The sequence below is a fragment of the Rhinatrema bivittatum genome, chromosome 19, assembly GCF_901001135.1.
Source record: "Rhinatrema bivittatum chromosome 19, aRhiBiv1.1, whole genome shotgun sequence".
Lineage (NCBI taxonomy): Eukaryota > Metazoa > Chordata > Amphibia > Gymnophiona > Rhinatrematidae > Rhinatrema > Rhinatrema bivittatum.
Genome location: NC_042633.1, coordinates 37750269 through 37770683, shown reverse-complemented (window position 1 = coordinate 37770683; position 20415 = coordinate 37750269). Strand labels below are relative to the sequence as shown.

General features: G+C 48.1%; 1 protein-coding gene across 1 annotated transcript in view; it reads left to right on the top strand.

Annotated features, from left to right (window-relative positions):
* The window catches only part of LOC115080391 (butyrophilin subfamily 1 member A1-like), a 58890-nt gene that overhangs the window by 26026 nt on the left and 12449 nt on the right, over positions 1-20415 (top strand). Inside the window, exons 6-10 of the mRNA XM_029584534.1 lie at positions 161-193; positions 6719-6847; positions 7865-7885; positions 8735-8755; positions 8867-8893. Coding sequence (XP_029440394.1) covers positions 161-193; positions 6719-6847; positions 7865-7885; positions 8735-8755; positions 8867-8893 — 231 coding nt within the window. The remainder of the gene's footprint in view (positions 1-160; positions 194-6718; positions 6848-7864; positions 7886-8734; positions 8756-8866; positions 8894-20415) is intronic.

The following is a 20415-nucleotide window of genomic DNA, read 5'->3' as shown; positions in this document are numbered from 1 at the left end:
CTATATCAGGTGAGTGTCACAGAGAGCAGCCTCGGTGATAGAAAGTGTTCATGTGAGGGAGACCCTAACCATCTCTTCCTGAATCAGATCCAGAGAAGGTCCTTAACTCGTCTTCCCTCACCCCCTGCACATCCTTCCTCTGCTGTATCTCCACTCTCAGTATCAGAGAGAGAATCAGTGATTTCTATATCAGGTGAGTGTCACAGAGAGCAGCCTCGGTGATAGTGTTCATGTGAGGGAGACCCTAACCATCTCTTCCTGAATCAGATCCAGAGAAGGTCCTTAACTCGTCTTCCCTCACCCCCAGCACATCCTTCCTCTGCTGTATCTCCACTCTCAGTATCAGAGGATTGCTAAGGTCTGTGCAGCTCTTTCACAGTTATTCCTACAAACTCATGTCCCATAATGCAGGAGGGAGATGCAGAGCAAAACAGTTAAAGCAATCTGAGAAATGTGCTAAGGGTGCTGATTAAAATGGATCTGAAAATTATTTCTAAAAGCATTTCCCTGTTGTCTCTGAAGAAAGATGGGAGGGAATGGATGATTGGTGAAAGGGGCACACAATTATTGCAAACCTCAAACGCAGCGAGAAGTTACTGGGCTTTGACGCTCTTTTAATAGACATAGGAAGGACAATGAGGAACCAAAGAATTCATTTTAGGTGTAATTTTCATATCTGCCCTCTTGGATACTTTCCACCCATTCTGAAAGGCGCAGTACGAGCAGAGATTCCCTTTGAGAATTTTTTATTTTATTATTTATTTACCAATTTTTCTATACCGATGTATAGACTTAACCTTCACATCGCTCTACAATCATTTAAAAATAAAACAATCTCATACCTAAAACAATATCTTGTCTACTAACTTTCGAAAAGAAACTAAAGACATGGCTGTTCTGCCGAGCCTTCTCCGTCAATAGCCAAACAGCCTGATTTAAATCTATCCCATCATTTATGTAAATAAACCAACGTTAATTATGCTCACAAGTTATCATGAGGTCGGCTCCTTGCCTCCCTCCTATATTCCATTGTATATAGTAATGTATCATCGTTCTCCCCCTCTTTTTTTCCTTCTCCCAGTTAAGGCATCCTTGTTATAATGTAACTTTATGCTCCTTTAAATTGTCTCTTGTTGATTGGTTGGTTACAGTTACTGCTTAGTTCGATGTAAACCGAGTTGATTTGATTTGTATCAAGAAAGTCGGTATATAAAAGTCTTAATAAATAAATAAAATAGGGGGAGAGAGCGGAAGAGAAGGAAGGAGGGACTCGCCCTCCCTTGAACCATCCGGTTGCTGAGGAGAGAACTAAGCAGGGGGAAGTGTTTGTTTTTGCTTCGCCCTGCCCCGGCTCACCCGAGTAGGAATCAGTGCAGGCAAGCCAAGACCTCCTACGTGACGCAAGTGAGGACCCTTCCGTGCATAAGATCGGCAGAAGGGCGCTGCCAGAGCGGGGAGAGAGCGGAAGAGAAGGAAGGAGGGACTCGCCCTCCCTTGAACCATCCGGTTGCTGAGGAGAGAACTAAGCAGGGGGAAGTGTTTGTTTTTTGCTTCGCCCTGCCCCGGCTCACCCGAGTAGGAATCAGTGCAGGCAAGCCAAGACCTCCTACGTGACGCAAGTGAGGACCCTTCCGTGCATAAGATCGGCAGAAGGGCGCTGCCAGAGCGGGGAGAGAGCGGAAGAGAAGGAAGGAGGGACTCGCCCTCCCTTGAACCATCCGGTTGCTGAGGAGAGAACTAAGCAGGGGGAAGTGTTTGTTTTTGCTTCGCCCTGCCCCGGCTCACCCGAGTAGGAATCAGTGCAGGCAAGCCAAGACCTCCTACGTGACGCAAGTGAGGACCCTTCCGTGCATAAGATCGGCGGAAGGGCGCTGCCAGAGCGGGGAGAGAGCGGAAGAGAAGGAAGGAGGGACTCGCCCTCCCTTGAACCATCCGGTTGCTGAGGAGAGAACTAAGCAGGGGGAAGTGTTTGTTTTTGCTTCGCCCTGCCCCGGCTCACCCGAGTAGGAATCAGTGCAGGCAAGCCAAGACCTCCTACGTGACGCAAGTGAGGACCCTTCCGTGCATAAGATCGGCGGAAGGGCGCTGCCAGAGCGGGGAGAGAGCGGAAGAGAAGGAAGGAGGGACTCGCCCTCCCTTGAACCATCCGGTTGCTGAGGAGAGAACTAAGCAGGGGGAAGTGTTTGTTTTTGCTTCGCCCTGCCCCGGCTCACCCGAGTAGGAATCAGTGCAGGCAAGCCAAGACCTCCTACGTGACGCAAGTGAGGACCCTTCCGTGCATAAGATCGGCGGAAGGGCGCTGCCAGAGCGGGGAGAGAGCGGAAGAGAAGGAAGGAGGGACTCGCCCTCCCTTGAACCATCCGGTTGCTGAGGAGAGAACTAAGCAGGGGGAAGTGTTTGTTTTTGCTTCGCCCTGCCCCGGCTCACCCGAGTAGGAATCAGTGCAGGCAAGCCAAGACCTCCTACGTGACGCAAGTGAGGACCCTTCCGTGCATAAGATCGGCGGAAGGGCGGCGCCCCGCTGCCGCCGGCGCGTCGCCTAAGCCGCGCGCGCCGAAGGGGCGCGCGGCTTTGACCGGCTTCGACCGGAGAAGGCCGGAGGCCGGCCCAGTTCCTTTAAACTTCAACTTTCAATGGGCAAGAAACGGAAGGCGAGGATCGTCTTAACCTCCTCACCACTGCAATCACATCGCACAGGTCCCATGGACCAACATGTCGTGAGACTGTTGGAGACGCCACGAGAGGACAGTTCGGGAGGTTCTTCTCTAATCTCCCTTAGTCCTGGCGAAGGATACTCACCACCACCGCAGCCAAAGGTGAATTCATCTCCTGGGACATCTACGGAACTGGTAGGACCAGTACAGGGAGGTACAGATGCTAATATACATTCTGTACCCCTCCGGACTGAGAGTTTTATTTTTCCTAAAACTGAAATACAAACGGTTCCTCCAGTACATGTAGATACTAACATTAGTCCGGTGATTCTCCCGGATAATGTTACTATGGCTGACCTTGGTCGAATGATACTGAAACTTGACAATAATGTTATAAAGATGAACGAATCACTGGTAACAGCTATAAATGTTAATAAGGGCTTAATTGATGAGTTAGTAAAAAAGGTAGATAAGCATGATAAAGATATAGTGACCCTGACAAACAAAACTCAGTTGATTCAGGACTCTGAAAATATTTTTATAAAGGATAGTATCACGATACATAAGGAAGTTGAATATGTTGAAAATTTATTGAGGTCCAAGAATATGAGAATTATAAATTTTCCTATCACCCGGCTTCTTTCTCCATGGGAGATGTTCAAAAAAATTTTGAAAGAGTCTTTACAATATCAAGATGAAGAAATTCCTAAGATCTCTAAGATATACTATATAGAGAAAAAATTAACTAGAGGTATTGATACTCAAAATGTAAAAGGAGAAGTGGTACCCTCTCCGGGAATTTCGACCTTTTTAGAGGAGTCAATTGATATTATTGAAAAAAGAGCTACTCTTTTTATATCATTTTTGGCAGAACAAGATAAGGAGAATTTGTTTAAAAAGTTTTTTAGATCAAAGGATTTATTATTTTGTGGATATAAAATGCAAATGTTTCCAGATGTGGCTAGAACCACACAAGCTAGAAGAAAATATTTCCTGTCACTGAAAGCACGTGTACTTGCAATTGGTGCAACTTTTTTCCTGAAATACCCTTGTGTATGTTGTATTAACTATAGAGGTAATAGGTTTGCATTTTTAGATCCTACACATTTAGAAACTTTCTTGGTTGATAAAAGTCAGGTAGCAGTATCAAATGAGTATGTCCAATAAAGAAAAAAAATACCTTCCTTTCTCTTCATAGAGGTTTTCTTTTACAAATATAGTAGAGAATAATAATTTCTGTTGTATTTATGGATGTAATTTTTGAATATTTTGGTTATTTGGCTCCCCCAATTATGGTATATGTAACAACAGTGATAATAATGGAAATGTATGATTATTATAATGTTTTGTTTGGTGCTGTAGTACATATTTTCCTTTATTCATGATGTAAATCATTAATGAAAATTTAATAAAGTTTAAATATAAAAAAAAATAAAAATAAATAAAATAAATAAATATAAAATATCAAAAGCTAAAAATGCCCCAATAGATTAAACCTGCAGAGATTTCCACCTCCTCTTTCTATGAAAATAACTTCTACCTCCCCTAAACATTTAGTAACAGTAATGACAGCAGAAAAAGACCAAATGATCCATCCAGTCTCCCAAAATGTTTCTTATGGTAATAACTGCTGCTCTGTGCAGGTTACTCTATGTTTCTGTAAAGGATAGAAACTGCAGGTCCGTGCAAGTTACCCCCATGTTTCTGTTAAGGGCAGTAACTGCCGCTCCGTGCAGGTTACCCCCATGTTTCTGTTAAGGGCAGTAACTGCCGCTCCGTGCAGGTTACCCCCATGTTTCTGTTAAGGGCAGTAACTGCCGCTCCGTGCAGGTTACCCCATGTTTCTGTTAAGGGCAGTAACTGCCGCTCCGTGCAGGTTACCCCCATGTTTCTGTTAAGGGCAGTAACTGCCGCTCCGTGCAGGTTACCCCCATGTTTCTGTTAAGGGCAGTAACTGCCGCTCCGTGCAGGTTACCCCCATGTTTCTGTTAAGGGTAGTAACTGCCGCTCTGTGCAGGTTACCCCCATGTTTCTGTTTAGGGCAGTAACTGCCGCTCCGTGCAGGTTACCCCCATGTTTCTGTTAAGGGCAGTAACTGCCGCTCCGTGCAGGTTACCCCCATGTTTCTGTTAAGGGTAGTAACTGCCCGCTCCATGCAGGTTACCCCATGTTTCTGTTAAGGGCAGTAACTGCCGCTCCATGCAGGTTACCCCCATGTTTCTGTTAAGGGTAGTAACTGCCGCTCCATGCAGGTTTCCCCCATGTTTCTGTTAAGGGCAGTAACTGCCGCTCTGTGCAAGTTACCCCCATGTTTCTGTTAAGGGTAGTAACTGCCGCTCCATGCAGGTTACCCCCATGTTTCTGTAAGGGCAGTAACTGCCGCTCCGTGCAGGTTACCCCCATGTTTCTGTTAAGGGCAGTAACTGTCGCTCCCTGCAGGTTACCCCATGTTTCTGTTAAGGGTAGTAACTGCCCTCTCCGTGCAGGTTACCCCCATGTTTCTGTTAAGGGTAGTAACTGCCTCTCCGTGCAGGTTACCCCCATGTTTCTGTTAAGGGTAGTAACTGTCGCTCCCTGCAGGTTACCCCCATGTTTCTGTTAAGGGTAGTAACTGCCGCTTTGTGCAAGTTACCCCCATGTTTCTGTTAAGGGCAGTAACTGCTGCTCCGTGCAGGTTACCCCCATGTTTCTGTTAAGGGCAGTAACTGTCGCTCCCTGCAGGTTACCCCCATGTTTCTGTTAAGGGCAGTAACTGCCGCTCTGTGCAGGTTACCCCCATGTTTCTGTTAAGGGTAGTAACTGCCTCCCCGTACAGGTTACCCCCATGTTTCTGTTAAGGGTAGTAACTGCCGCTTTGTGCAAGTTACCCCAATGTTTCTGTTAAGGGCAGTAACTGCCGCGCCATGCAGGTTACCCCCATGTTTCTGTTAAGGGCAGTAATTGTCGCTCCCTGCAGGTTACCCCCATGTTTCTGTTAAGGGCAGTAATTGTCGCTCCCTGCAGGTTACCCCCATGTTTCTGTTAAGGGCAGTAACTGCCGCGCCATGCAGGTTACCCCCATGTTTCTGTTAAGGGCAGTAACTGCCGCTCCGTGCAGGTTACCCCCATGTAAATGCTCTTCCTACTATATCAATCCATAAGCTACAGACAGCGAGGGAGTGTCAGGAGGTTGTAGAAGTGCCAGCGATGTCTCTCTCCTCATTGGCTTCCGATGGTGGAAAGAGCCAAATTTAAGTTCTTGATGGTGACTTTTAAGATTCTGCATTTATTTTATTTATCTATTTAAAGTATTTAGGATATTAGATGGGTGAGTCCTAAGTGAGTTACAATCAAACACGCATGAGCTAAAAACATATAAAATTAACTTATAAGAAGCATAAAACATTTAAATCAAAAGATATCAGTTCTACCGTAGAGAAGCTGAACCAATCTGCCAGCCCTGCGCTCACTTTTATACTCAGAGCTCAGAATAAAAGCCTGATGGGACCATCCAGAACTGGCAGCGAGATCGGTCACTCTGCCCTGATAAGAGAGCCTCGCTCCTCTCCAGGTGGTTCCTTGACATTTCCTCCAGTTATTGAGATGTAGAGCTGGGGCTTCCTCAGTCCTGTCCCCAGTTTGTGGGAATAGTTTGTCTTTAGAAATCCATCAGGGAGAGGGCTTAGAAACTATTTTACACAAGTGGAAATCAGATTGAATGAAGGCAGGTTCATGTTCTCTGTGAAATTTGCATCCTTTCTGCCTGGGGGAAGTGCATTCCCTGAATATGCATTGGGGAGAGTCTGAGCACTGGATCTGTTTGTAGCCTTCCAGGACAGGAGCTCTCCCTCCATGAAGATGCACCACATTCATTCCTCCCTCAGTATCAGGATCTCGCGGAAGCTCCTGATGTTTATTTCAGATCCCTCTTCTATTTGTCCTCCTGTCCTGCACCTTCTCTTCCCTGAATCTAACAGCATTCTCTACAAATCCATTTGACATTGTCAGATTAAAAGACTCAAATATTCATTATGTAATCCAAGAATAACTGAAAGTTCACAACCTCTGTCTCCTTTCATTTTCAGATGCATTTTTCCGGCGGGTCTCCCGTTGGGTGGTCTCTCTCCCCATCATTCTGGGGTCTGGGCTGACCTTCTGTGGTTTGCTGGTTGCGTTGGTTCTTTACCACTCGAGGAAGGAACACAAAGAGAAAGGTAATGTAGTCCCGAACCCTGGCAGTCAGGGCCGATGCTTCTATTAAGGCAAACTAGGCGGTTGCCTACAGCGCCAAAATTTGGGGGGCAGCAGAATCCCAGCAGCACAAGGGCCAGAAGGGGAAAGGCAATACTGCAAAAGAAGGATGATTAGAACCAATGAAAAGATGCAACGAAAATACTGATTGCTTTTTCTGGTCTTGATCTAATTACAGCAGAAGAAATAAATATCACTGGGTCCCAAGAAACAGACCGGAAGACAAAACAAAACGAGACAGACCAGACGTCTTAGACTGATGATAATTATTTGCACATTTACCCTGATAAAAGAGACCAACTTTGGCCGAGTTTCACACAACGGCTGCTTCAGGGGCTTTTAAAAGATGTTTTTGCTTCACTATTTCAATCTCTGAAAGTGCAGATTCTGGTAAGATAAAAGGATGATAAGATTCCTGCAGAGTCAATCTCCGATGCAGTTCCCCTGAAGCAGCCGTCGTGGAAACTCAGCCAGAGTTGGGCTCTTTTATCACGGTAAATGTGCGATAAATATCATCAGTCTAACACGACTGCTCTGTCTCGTTTTTGTTTTGCCTTCAGGATTTTGAAAATCCACTCCCCCAGTCACCTGGGATGATCCTGAGAGCAGGAGGCAGCATCTTTGGCCCCAGGATGAGCTGGGAGGTATCTTCCCTGTCCAAGGACACATGAGGGGTCGATTTGATCATCTTTGACCCCCAATAAGAGCCTAGAAAGCTGCAGAAGGGATGGGACAGTAGATGAGGTGAGAGAGGGCTGCAGAGGAAGGATTGGAGATGGAGAGAGAAAACTGCATCGGGGAGGAGAGGGAAGGGAAGAGGAGGCTGAGATGGTAGCAAGGTGTGAACTCACCTTGTAATCCCCCTCCCCACCCACAAGCAAATAATTCATTTAAATCCAGGTGAGGAAGTCCTGGAGGAAGGTTCAGATCTCTGTTACTGTCTGTGTGCACTGATTCTCTCTTCTTGTGTTTTCTTGTAGCAAATCTTTCTGCAGAAGTTAGTAAGTAACTTTATAATTATTTACTGTGCCTGAAACAATCCCAGTTCCTGTCTTGTCCATTATCCCCACATTTCCTAGTTTATAAATAGCTTAGATGGGGTCGCTTTAACCACTTATCACAAGGGGACCCTTGCATAAAGCTTAGCACAGGGACCCCTTGTGATTTTCCCAGATTGATCCCAACCCCATGTCAGGAACAGAGAAGCATTAGACTGCTGTACAATTTATTTTAAAGCAGTGTTTTTCATCTGAAGAAAGTGGGCGAGGGAGGGAGACTGGCAGAGAGCGCGCCAGCCATCCCAGAATATATGTGGCAAAGGACGTAAAAGCAAAGCAGAAACAGAGAGCAGCAGCCAAACCAATCAGGCCAGGCGAGACTTACCTAAATGCATTTTACATGGCTCGGGTGCTCGACCTCTTGTTAAATACAGAGGTAGCCCGGACCCCCACATCCAGTGCATGGGAAGTTAGGCCCTAGACTAGAAACGGTACAGAATCTGCCCTGGAACCAGGAACTGCAAACAGAGTTTTCCAATACCTTCAGCCATGCAAGAGAGAGGGTCTAACATGTAGGTAACCCCCATCCTGTATGTGATCCATAACCAAACCATTCATTCCCCAACCACTTTGGCTAAAGGCAACTTTCAAACAATTGTAAACCCAGACCCTGACATCAGCTGACGTTTCAGGAAGACCCTGCTTCAGGGGGATCTTATCGCCGAATCACCCGATCTCACTACGTACAAATGAGGACGCTGTGCTATAATCAGATCTTCATGATAGTAAAGTAAGGGATAGGTTTATAAACCAGAAGCTCTGACTTGTATCCATTTCTGTTTTTCTATACAGAATCCCTTACTGCAGAACTTGGTAAGTTTTATTCATAGATACATCAAAGTGTTTATTAAAGACTTTCCTTTCTATGATTAATATCTGTAATTCTCTGAGCTTTGACTGTTGTGCTTTTCTGTTTCATTTCAGAGTGGAGAAGATGCTGCAGTTATGCAGGTAACACAATCTGACACAATCTCACCTCTTCAATGTGAATGTATTCCTTTATGCAATTACTCTGTGTCGTATCTCAGTACAGCCTTCTACAGATAGTAATATGGACAGAATATTTCTCTGCTGTGATAGAGAAGAGTGTGTGTGTGTCCTGATCATACACTGCAGGGTCAGGGAGTGATCCCTCTGGTAAGGAGAGAATAGGGACAGAATATTTCTCTGCTGTGATACAGAAGAGTGTGTGTGTCCTGATCATACACTGCAGGGTCAGGGAGTGATCCTTCTGGTAATGAGAGAGTAGGGAGAGAATATTTCTCTGCTGTGATACAGAAGAGTGTGTGTGTCCTGATCATACACTGCAGGGTCAGGGAGCGATCCCTCTGGTAAGGAGAGAGTAGGGACAGAATATTTCTCTGCTGTGATACAGAAGAGTGTGTGTTTCCTGATCATACACTGCAGGGTCAGGGAGTGATCCCTCTGGTAAGGAGAGAACAGGGACAGAATATTTCTCTGCTGTGATACAGAAGAGTGTGTGTGTTTCCTGATCATACACTGCAGGGTCAGGGAGCGATCCCTCTGGTAAGGAGAGAACAGGGACAGAATATTTCTCTGCTGTGATACAGAAGAGTGTGTGTGTCCTGATCATACACTGCAGGGTCAGGGAGAGATCCCTCTGGTAAGGAGAGAATAGGGACAGAATATTTCTCTGCTGTGATAAAGAAGAGTGTGTGTTTCCTGATCATACACTGCAGGGTCAGGGAGCGATCCCTCTGGTAAGGAGAGAACAGGGACAGAATATTTCTCTGCTGTGATAGAGAAGAGTGTGTGTGTCTCCTGATCATACACTGCAGGGTCAGGGAGAGATCCCTCTGGTAAGGAGAGAATAGGGACAGAATATTTCTCTGCTGTGATACAGAAGAGTGTGTGTGTCCTGATCATACACTGCAGGGTCAGGGAGCGATCCCTCTGGTAAGGAGAGAATAGGGACAGAATATTTCTCTGCTGTGATACAGAAGAGTGTGTGTGTCCTGATCATACACTGCAGGGTCAGGGAGTGATCCTTCTGGTAATGAGAGAGTAGGGAGAGAATATTTCTCTGCTGTGATACAGAAGAGTGTGTGTGTCCTGATCATACACTGCAGGGTCAGGGAGCGATCCCTCTGGTAAGGAGAGAGTAGGGACAGAATATTTCTCTCCTGTGATACAGAAGAGTGTGTGTTTCCTGATCATACACTGCAGGGTCAGGGAGTGATCCCTCTGGTAAGGAGAGAACAGGGACAGAATATTTCTCTGCTGTGATACAGAAGAGTGTGTGTGTTTCCTGATCATACACTGCAGGGTCAGGGAGTGATCCCTCTTGTAAGGAGAGAGTAGGGACAGAATATTTCTCTGCTGTGATACAGAAGAGTGTGTGTTTCCTGATCATACACTGCAGGGTCAGGGAGCGATCCCTCTGGTAAGGAGAGAACAGGGACAGAATATTTCTCTGCTGTGATACAGAAGAGTGTGTGTGTCCTGATCATACACTGCAGGGTCAGGGAGAGATCCCTCTGGTAAGGAGAGAATAGGGACATAATATTTCTCTGCTGTGATAAAGAAGAGTGTGTGTTTCCTGATCATACACTGCAGGGTCAGGGAGCGATCCCTCTGGTAAGGAGAGAACAGGGACAGAATATTTCTCTGCTGTGATACAGAAGAGTGTGTGTGTTTCCTGATCATACACTGCAGGGTCAGGGAGTGATCCCTCTGGTAAGGAGAGAATAGGGACAGAATATTTCTCTGCTGTGATACAGAAGAGTGTGTGTGTCCTGATCATACACTGCAGGGTCAGGGAGAGATCCCTCTGGTAAGGAGAGAATAGGGACAGAATATTTCTCTGCTGTGATAAAGAAGAGTGTGTGTTTCCTGATCATACACTGCAGGGTCAGGGAGAGATCCCTCTGGTAAGGAGAGAATAGGGACAGAATATTTCTCTGCTGTCATACAGAATAGTGTGTGTTTCCTGATCATACACTGCAGGGTCAGGGAGTGATCTCTCTGGTAAGGAGAGAGTAGGGACAGAATATTTCTCTGCTGTGATACAGAAGAGTGTGTATGTTTCCTGATCATACACTGCATGGTCAGGGAGTGATCCCTCTGGTAAGGAGAGAACAGGGACAGAATATTTCTCTGCTGTGATACAGAAGAGTGTGTGTGTTTCCTGATCATACACTGCAGGGTCAGGGAGTGATCCCTCTGGTAAGGAGAGAATAGGGACAGAATATTTCTCTGCTGTGATACAGAAGAGTGTGTGTGTCTCCTGATCATACACTGCAGGGTCAGGGAGTGATCCCTCTGGTAAGGAGAGAATAGGGACAGAATATTTCTCTGCTGTGATAGAGAAGAGTGTGTGTGTGTCCTGATCATACACTGCAGGGTCAGGGAGAGATCCCTCTGGTAAGGAGAGAACAGGGACAGAATATTTCTCTGCTGTGATACAGAAGAGTGTGTGTGTTTCCTGATCATACACTGCAGGGTCAGGGAGTGATCCCTCTGGTAAGGAGAGAATAGGGACAGAATATTTCTCTGCTGTGATACAGAAGAGTGTGTGTGTGTCCTGATCATACACTGCAGGGTCAGGGAGAGATCCCTCTGGTAAGGAGAGAACAGGGACAGAATATTTCTCTGCTGTGATAGAGAAGAGTGTGTGTGTGTCCTGATCATACACTGCAGGGTCAGGGAGAGATCCCTCTGGTAAGGAGAGAACAGGGACAGAATATTTCTCTGCTGTGATACAGAAGAGTGTGTGTGTCCTGATCATACACTGCAGGGTCAGGGAGTGATCCCTCTGGTAAGGAGAGAATAGGGACAGAATATTTCTCTGCTGTGATAGAGAAGAGTGTGTGTGTGTCCTGATCATACACTGCAGGGTCAGGGAGTGATCCCTCTGGTAAGGAGAGAATAGGGACAGAATATTTCTCTGCTGTGATACAGAAGAGTGTGTGTTTCCTGATCATACACTGCAGGGTCAGGGAGAGATCCCTCTGGTAAGGAGAGAATAGGGACAGAATATATCTCTGCTGTGATAGAGAAGAGTGTGTGTGTCCTGATCATACACTGCAGGGTCAGGGAGAATTTATTGTAACTATTGTTTCCTAGCGTGTAGCCAGATGGACTCAGAACAAGTGGGTATAGTGTGCTCGTGCTAGCAGTTGGAGACGGATCTGATGTTAGCACCCCCACAGGAAGTGAAGCAGCTCAGTAATTTCCATCTCCAAAGCAGTTTGGAGAGCCTGCACGCTCGCTGAGCGTGTTTTCCAATACTACTTTCTACTTTATAAATTTCTCAGAAGACGAGCCCCGCACGCCTGCGGTGATACCCTCGGGTACCTCCCCCAGTCGAGTTTACCGAGGTGATTTCCATGGTCCCTTGGAGGTAAGAGCCTCGGTCCGGTGGCCAGTTCGCGGCAGGGATCTAGCCCCCGAGCGAGAAGGGCTCGGGCCTGGCTGAGAGGTGCCTCGGTCCCGGCGTGGACTTAGCCCCGAGTGAGAGGAGTTCGGCGGCTTAGAGGCAGCGGGTGCACTTCCTCGAGCGCGGCGGTGAAGGTATTTCCCCTCTCCCCCCGCAGCCGGAGACCGCACGGGTTACAGCCGGGAAGCGCCGAGGATCAGGTAAGGCGTACATCTCTTACTTTTGGTCTCCGGGGTAGGAGGATCGGCGGCGTTGCCTGCAGGCGGCATGCCGTGGAGGTCCCATTTTGTCTGCCTTGTTCAGGTACTGAGCGCCCACAGATAGGCGCACACGGATAGGCGCCTGTGGATAGGCGCACAACGCAGCATACATATTGTTGAATGCATATTATTGAGCGCATATTGCTGAACGCATATTATTGAGCGCATATTGTTTATTATTGAGCGCATATTGCTGAACGCATATCATTGAGCGCATATTGCTGAACGCATATTATTGAGCGCATATTGTTTATTATTGAGCGCATATTGCTGTACGCATATTATTGAGCGCATATTGTTTATTATTGAGCGCATATTGCTGAACGCATATCATTGAGCGCATATTGTTTATTATTGAGCGCATATTGCTGAACGCATATTATTGAGCGCATATTGTTTATTATTGAGCGCATATGGCTGTATGCATATTATTGAGCGCATATTGTTTATTATTGAGCGCATATTGCTGAACGCATATTATTGAGCGCATATTGTTTATTATTGAGCGCATATTGCTGAACGCATATTATTGAGCGCATATTGTTTATTATTGAGCGCATATGGCTGAACGCATATTATTGAGCGCATATTGTTTATTATTGAGCGCATATTGCTGAACGCATATTATTGAGCGCATATTGTTTATTATTGAGCGCATATTGCTGAACGCATATTATTGAGCGCATATTGTTTATTATTGAGCGCATATTGCTGTACGCATATTATTGAGCGCATATTATTGAGCGCATATTGTTTATTATTGAGCGCATATTGGTGAACGCATATTATTGAGCGCATATTGTTTATTATTGAGCGCATATTGCTGAATGCATATCATTGAGCGCATATTGTTTATTATTGAGCGCATATTGCTGAACGCATATCATTGAGCGCATATTGTTTATTATTGAGCGCATATGGCTGTATGCATATCATTGAGCGCATATTGTTTATTATTGAGCGCATATTGCTGAACGCATATCATTGAGCGCATATTGTTTATTATTGAGCGCATATGGCTGTATGCATATTATTGAGCGCATATTGTTTATTATTGAGCGCATATTGCTGAACGCATATTATTGAGCGCATATTGTTTATTATTGAGCGCATATGGCTGTATGCATATTATTGAGCGCATATTGTTTATTATTGAGCGCATATTGCTGAACGCATATTGAGCGCATATTGTTTATTATTGAGCGCATATGGCTGTATGCATATTATTGAGCGCATATTGTTTATTATTGAGCGCATATTGCTGAACGCATATTATTGAGCGCATATTGTTTATTATTGAGCGCATATGGCTGTATGCATATTATTGAGCGCATATTGTTTATTATTGAGCGCATATTGCTGAACGCATATTATTGAGCGCATATTGTTTATTATTGAGCGCATATGGCTGTATGCATATTATTGAGCGCATATTGTTTATTATTGAGCGCATATTGCTGAACGCATATTATTGAGCGCATATTGTTTATTATTGAGCGCATATGGCTGTATGCATATTATTGAGCGCATATTGTTTATTATTGAGCGCATATTGCTGAACGCATATTATTGAGCGCATATTGTTTATTATTGAGCGCATATGGCTGTATGCATATTATTGAGCGCATATTGTTTATTATTGAGCGCATATTGCTGAACGCATATTATTGAGCGCATATTGTTTATTATTGAGCGCATATGGCTGTATGCATATTATTGAGCGCATATTGTTTATTATTGAGCGCATATTGTTTATTATTGAGCGCATATTGCTGAACGCATATTATTGAGCGCATATTGTTTATTATTGAGCGCATATGGCTGTATGCATATTATTGAGCGCATATTGTTTATTATTGAGCGCATATTGCTGAACGCATATTATTGAGCGCATATTGTTTATTATTGAGCGCATATGGCTGTATGCATATTATTGAGCGCATATTGTTTATTATTGAGCGCATATTGCTGAACGCATATTATTGAGCGCATATTGTTTATTATTGAGCGCATATGGCTGTATGCATATTATTGAGCGCATATTGTTTATTATTGAGCACATATTGCTGAACGCATATTATTGAGCGCATATTGTTCCTGGGCTCATATTATTATTGAGCGCATTTCGCTGACAGCATAAGCGCCAGCGCCCTGCATTCGCAAGACGCGATGGAACACTTAAACGCCCCAGCGTCTCCAGAGGCGACATCTCCTGATTCCTGGGTGAAAGCTCTTGGCCTGTGCTCAGCGTTCCAGCTTAGAGCCACGCAGAGCGAGGAGCCAGACTCCCTTTGTGCCCAATGTGAATAGGCCGTGCGAGCCTCGGGCCAGGACCAGTCTCAACCGATGTTTACCGACAGTTCCCCAGGGGCCACCCCGGACCTAGCGGGCCGTCTCGAACAGCCAGGAATCCCGGGGGGCCTGGTACCCCGACGGCTGGAGACCGCTTCCATTTCCTGGGTGGATTTATTTAAGGGGATCCACGCCTTTGTACAGATGCAGTCTGCTTCCCATCCAGGCCCTGCTGCTGCTCCGGCTGACCCTGCCCCCGGACCCTCTCGCCCTTATCGCGGGCACCCGCCTCCGGGCATTCCGGCTCATGCGGACCCTGATATCTCGGAGGACGAGTCCGAACCCCCCGAGGAGGGGGAACTTCCCTCGGGGATTGAGCCATATCGAACTATGAGGCGGTTCTTTCCCAAGGACGATCTCTCCGACCTGGTCTCTCAGTGCCTGACGGAGTTGGCTATTCCAGGCCCCAGCACCATGGAAGCATCTACGCAGAACCCCCTGCTGGAGGGTCTTCGTCCCACAGCCCGCCATTTCCCCTTCCTGCAAGCGGCGCAACAGCTGATAGATTTGGAGTGGAATGCGCCGGAGGCCTCGTTCAAAGGGGGTCGGGCCCTGTCCGGCGTGTACCCCCTGGACCCGGAAATCAAGGATATGCTGGCGTGCCCTAAGGTGGACGCCTTGGTTAGCGCTGTGGTCAAGCGCACTACCATTCCAGTGGAGGGGGGGGTGGCCCTCAAGGAGCCTCATGACAGACGCCTGGACGCCATCCTGAAACAAACCTTTGAGGTAGCAGCTCTGTCTCTGCGAATCGCAACCTGCTGCACAGTGGTGACGCGATCCTGTTTGTCACAGGTCCGGAACAATGCTCCGGCAGAGGACATGGAGTCCGCCCTCTCGTTCCTTACGGATGCCGCCTCCGACCTAGTCCGTACAACAGCCAAAGGGGTCTCATCCTCAGTAGCAGCCAGGAGGCAGCTCTGGATACGGAATTGGGCAGCTGATGTTCTTTCTAAGACACGTCTCACTAGAATGCCCTTTAGGGGTTCTTTCCTGTTCGGCAGCGACCTAGTTAAACTGGCCAGCACATGGGGCGCCTCTCCAGTACCTCGACTGCCGGAAGACAGGTCCAAGAGGAACCAGCGCATCTTTCCGAGGCCCTCCAGAGGTAGAAGCTCCCAACGCTTCACTCCCTATAGGAGTCGCTACCAGGCACCTCATCCTCAGGCCAGGAACCAGTCCTTTCGGACCAAGCAGCGCAAGAGGGGAGCCGGCTCGGGTTCAGGTCCCGGCTGTGTCTCCCAATGAGAATCCGCCGATCCATCCGCGGGACGGAGCCATAGGGGGCAGGTTAACCCTCTTCTACCCCAGATGGGTCGAGATTACGTCGGACCAGTGGGTCCTCGCCATCATCCGAGAGGGCTATTATCTGGACTTCCATCACACCCCTCCAGACAGGTTTGTGGAGTCTCCGTGTCCAATCCACAAGTAGGCGGCATTAGAAGTTACCCTGGCGAGGCTCCTGTCCTTGAAAGCCATAATCCTAGTACCTGCATGGGAAATGGATTCTGGGCACTATTCCATTTATTTCATGGTACCCAAGAAAGAGGGCACTTTCCGGCCCGTATTAGATCCCAAGCCAGTCAACCGATACTTAAGGGTCCCGAGGTTTCGCATGGAAACTCTGCGCTCAGTCAAGACCGCAGTACAGCCAGAGGAGTTCCTCATGGCCTTAGACTTGTCAGAAGCCTACCTGCATATCCCGATCCATCAGGATCATCAGCATTACCTCCGCTTCAAGGTTCTGGGACGACACTTCCAATTCCGGGCTTTGCCCTTCGGGTTAGCCACAGCGCCGTGGACCTTCACCAAGGTGATCATAGTGGTAGCAGCGGCGCTCAGACGGGAAGGAATCCTTGTCCATCCCTATCTAGACGATTGGCTGATCAGGGCGAAATCCTGAGAAGAGAGCCATCGGGCAACCAACAGAGTGATCGCCCTTCTGGAAAGCCTGGGATGGGTACTCAACCTAAACAAGAGTTGCCTACAGCCTTCCCAATCACTGAAATACCTGGGAGTCCAGTTCGACACCCAGGCAGACAAAGTCAGTCTCACCACCAAGAGAAGATTAAAACTTCAGACGCGTCTACGGTCCTTGATGGGAGCCAGCCGGCCCATAGCTTGGGATTATCTGCAGGTTCTCAGTCTCATGGCATCCACCATGGAAGTGGTATCCTGGGCGCGGGCCCATATGAGACCACTACAACGTTCTCTTCTCTCTCACTGGAGCCTATGCTTCCGGAATTACTCCGTACATCTACCTCTACCAGCCAGAGTGCGGACCCAGCTATGGTGGTGGTTGCAGCAAAGGAGCCGCCAGAAGCAGCTGTCACTAACACCGTTCAATATCTTTGTGAGCGACATTGCAGACAGGATAGAAGGTAAGGTTTGTCTTTTTGCGGACGACACTAAGATCTGCAACAGAGTGGACACGCTGGAAGGAGTGGAGAGAATGAGACGGGATTTAAGGAAGCTGGAAGAGTGGTCAAAGATATGGCAGCTGAGATTGAATGCCAAGAAGTGCAGAGTCATGCATATGGGGAGTGGAAACCCGAATGAACTGTATTCGATGGGGATGGGGGGGGGGGGGGAGGCTGATCTGCACGGAGCAGGAGAGAGACCTTGGGGTTATAGTGTCTAATGATATGAAGTCTGCGAAACAATGTGACAAGGCAATAGCAAAAGCCAGAAGAATGCTGGGCTGCATAGAGAGAGGAATATCGAGTAAGAAAAGGGAAGTGATTATCCCCTTGTACAGGTCCTTGGTGAGGCCTCACCTGGAGTACTGTGTTCAGTTCTGGAGACCGTATCTACAAAGAGACAAAGACAAGATGGAGGCGGTCCAGAGAAGGGCGACCAGAAAGGTGGAGGGTCTTCATTGGATGTTGTACGAGGAGAGATTGAAGAATCTAAATATGTACACCCTAGAGGAAAGGAGGAGCAGGGGTGATATGATTCAGACTTTCAGATACTTGAAAAACTTTAACGATACAAAGACAAAGAGAAAACTTTTCTGTCAGAAAAAAATCAGCAGAACCAGAGGTCACGAGCTGAGGCTCCAAGAAGACTAAGAACCAATGTCAGGAAGTATTTCTTCACGGAGAGAGTGGTGGATGCCTGGAATGCCCTTCGGGAGGAAGTGGTGAAGTCCAAAACTGTGAAGCACTTCAAAGGGGCGTGGGATAAACACTGTGTATCCATCAGGTCTAGAGGACGCATATAAAGAGCAGGCAACAAAACACTGCACGGAGCGGCAGTAGCCACAGAGGCATTCACGGAGCGGGATGCCAGTGGCCAGTGGTTGGTGTTCCACCTTCACGGAGCGGAAGGATGGAGGGCTACTATCTCCCAATTAAAAAAAAAGAAAAACAAACAAACAAAAAAAAAACCCAAAAAAAACTGGGATGGGTTCATGGGCTATAGGTATTACCAATTTCCTGTCATGTAGCAGATGGACTCAAGACAAGTGGGTATAGTGTGCTCGTGCTAGCAGTTGGAGACGGATCTGATGTCAGCACGGGTACATATACCCCCCACAGAAAGTGAAGCAACTCAGTAATTTCCGTCTCCAAAGCAGTTTGGAGCTACCTCACGCTCGCTGAGCGTGTTTCCAAATTCTAAACTTCTACAAAAAAAAAATCTCAACTTGCTGAAGACAAGCTCCGCACTCCTGCGGGATACCATTCGGTTCCTCCCCCCAGTGGAGTTTCCCGAGCTGACTTCCGTGGTCCCTCGGAGGTGAGAGCCTCGGTCCGGTGGCCGGGTCGCAGCAGGGACCTAGCCCCCGAGCGAGGAGGGCTCGGGCGCGGCATAGAGGCAGCCTCGGTCCTGGCGTGGACTTGGCCCCCGAGCGAGAAGGGCTCGGGCGCGGCCTAGAGGCAGCGGGTGCACTTCCTAGAGCGGCAGTGAAGGTACCTCCGCAGCCGGAGACCGCCCGGGTTCCAGGCGGGAAGCGCTGAAGACAAGGTAAGGTGCACATCTTTACTGTGGTCTCCGAGGAAATGTGGACTAGCTGGGCCTGCTTGCGAGGCAGCACGCCGAAGAAATGGCCATGTTTCTTGGTATTCGCATACTGTGATAAGCGCCCGTTGCTCCCGCTGCCGTACGCTTTTCTCATAGGTGCACATTGCTTAGGCGCACATTGCTGCTTAGGCGCATATTGCTTAGGCGCACGTTTCTAAGACGCCTGCTCATAGGCACACACTGCATAGGCGCATATTGCTTAGGCGCACGTTTCTAAGATGCCCGCTTAGGGGCGCACATTGCTTAGGCGCCCGCTCATAGGCGCATGTTTCTAAGACGCCCACTCCTAGGCGCATGTTTATAAGACACCCGCTCGGGGGCGCACATTGCTTAGGCGCCCGTACATAGGCGCACATTGCTTAGGCGCCCGCTCATAGGCGCATGTTTATAAGACGCCCGCTCATAGGCGCACGTTTCTAAGATGCCCGCACATAGGCGCATGTTTATAAGACGCCCGCTCATAGGCGCATAGTCCGGTTGGGTGGTAATAACGGCAGACATGGAGCAGCAGGCATCCACGGAGCCGGCTCCTCCGGGCTCGGACATGCAAACTCTAAGTCTCTGCTTGGCATGTAACCTCAAAGCCACCCAGAGCGAGGACTCCCTATGTGCCCAATGTGAGGATGCCATGGGAGCACCGGGCCAGAGCAGGTCCCAGCCCGGCGGTTCCTCGAGGAACACTCCAGACTTGGCAAGCAGCGGCGAGCAACCAGGGACGTCGAAAGGCCTGGTGCCCCTACGTCCAGATCTGGCCTCCTTTTCCTGGGTGGAGTTCTTCCAGGGACTTCACACCTTTGTTCAGATGCAGTCTGCCCCTCCAGTGGGTCCTTCCGTTCCGGTGGACCCGGGCCCTGGACCCTCGAAACCTCGGCTCCGCCACTCCCCGCCCAGCAGCCCCGGCCTTGGGGATCCAGCTTGTTCTGGGGAGGGAGAAGAATTCCCCGAGGAAGGTGAACTTCCCTCGGGGACAGCTCCATATCGGACCATGAGACGCTTCTTTCAAAAGGAAGATCTTCAAGGCTTGGTGTCACAATGCCTTTCAGAACTGGCCATTCCGGCCCAAAGTGCCCAGGGGGACCCGAAGATGAACCCTCTTCTGGAGGGTCTGTGCCAGACGGCCCACCATTTTCCTCTCTTACAGGCAGCACAGCAGCTGATTGAATTACAGTGGAAAGCGCCAGAGGCCTCTTTCCAAGGGGGTCGGGCCCTGTCGGGCATATACCCTCTGGACCCGACATCTAAGGAGCTTCTGGCTTGCCCCAAAGTACACGCCATCGTTAGCGCCATTGTGAAGCGCACCACCATTCTGGTTGAGGGGCGAGCGGCCCTCAAGGATGCCCATGACCGACGCATGGACACCATTTTGAAGCAGGCTTTTGAGGTGGCAGCTATGTCCTTGCGAATTGCGACTTGCTGCACCGTGGTTACACGTTCCTGTTTGT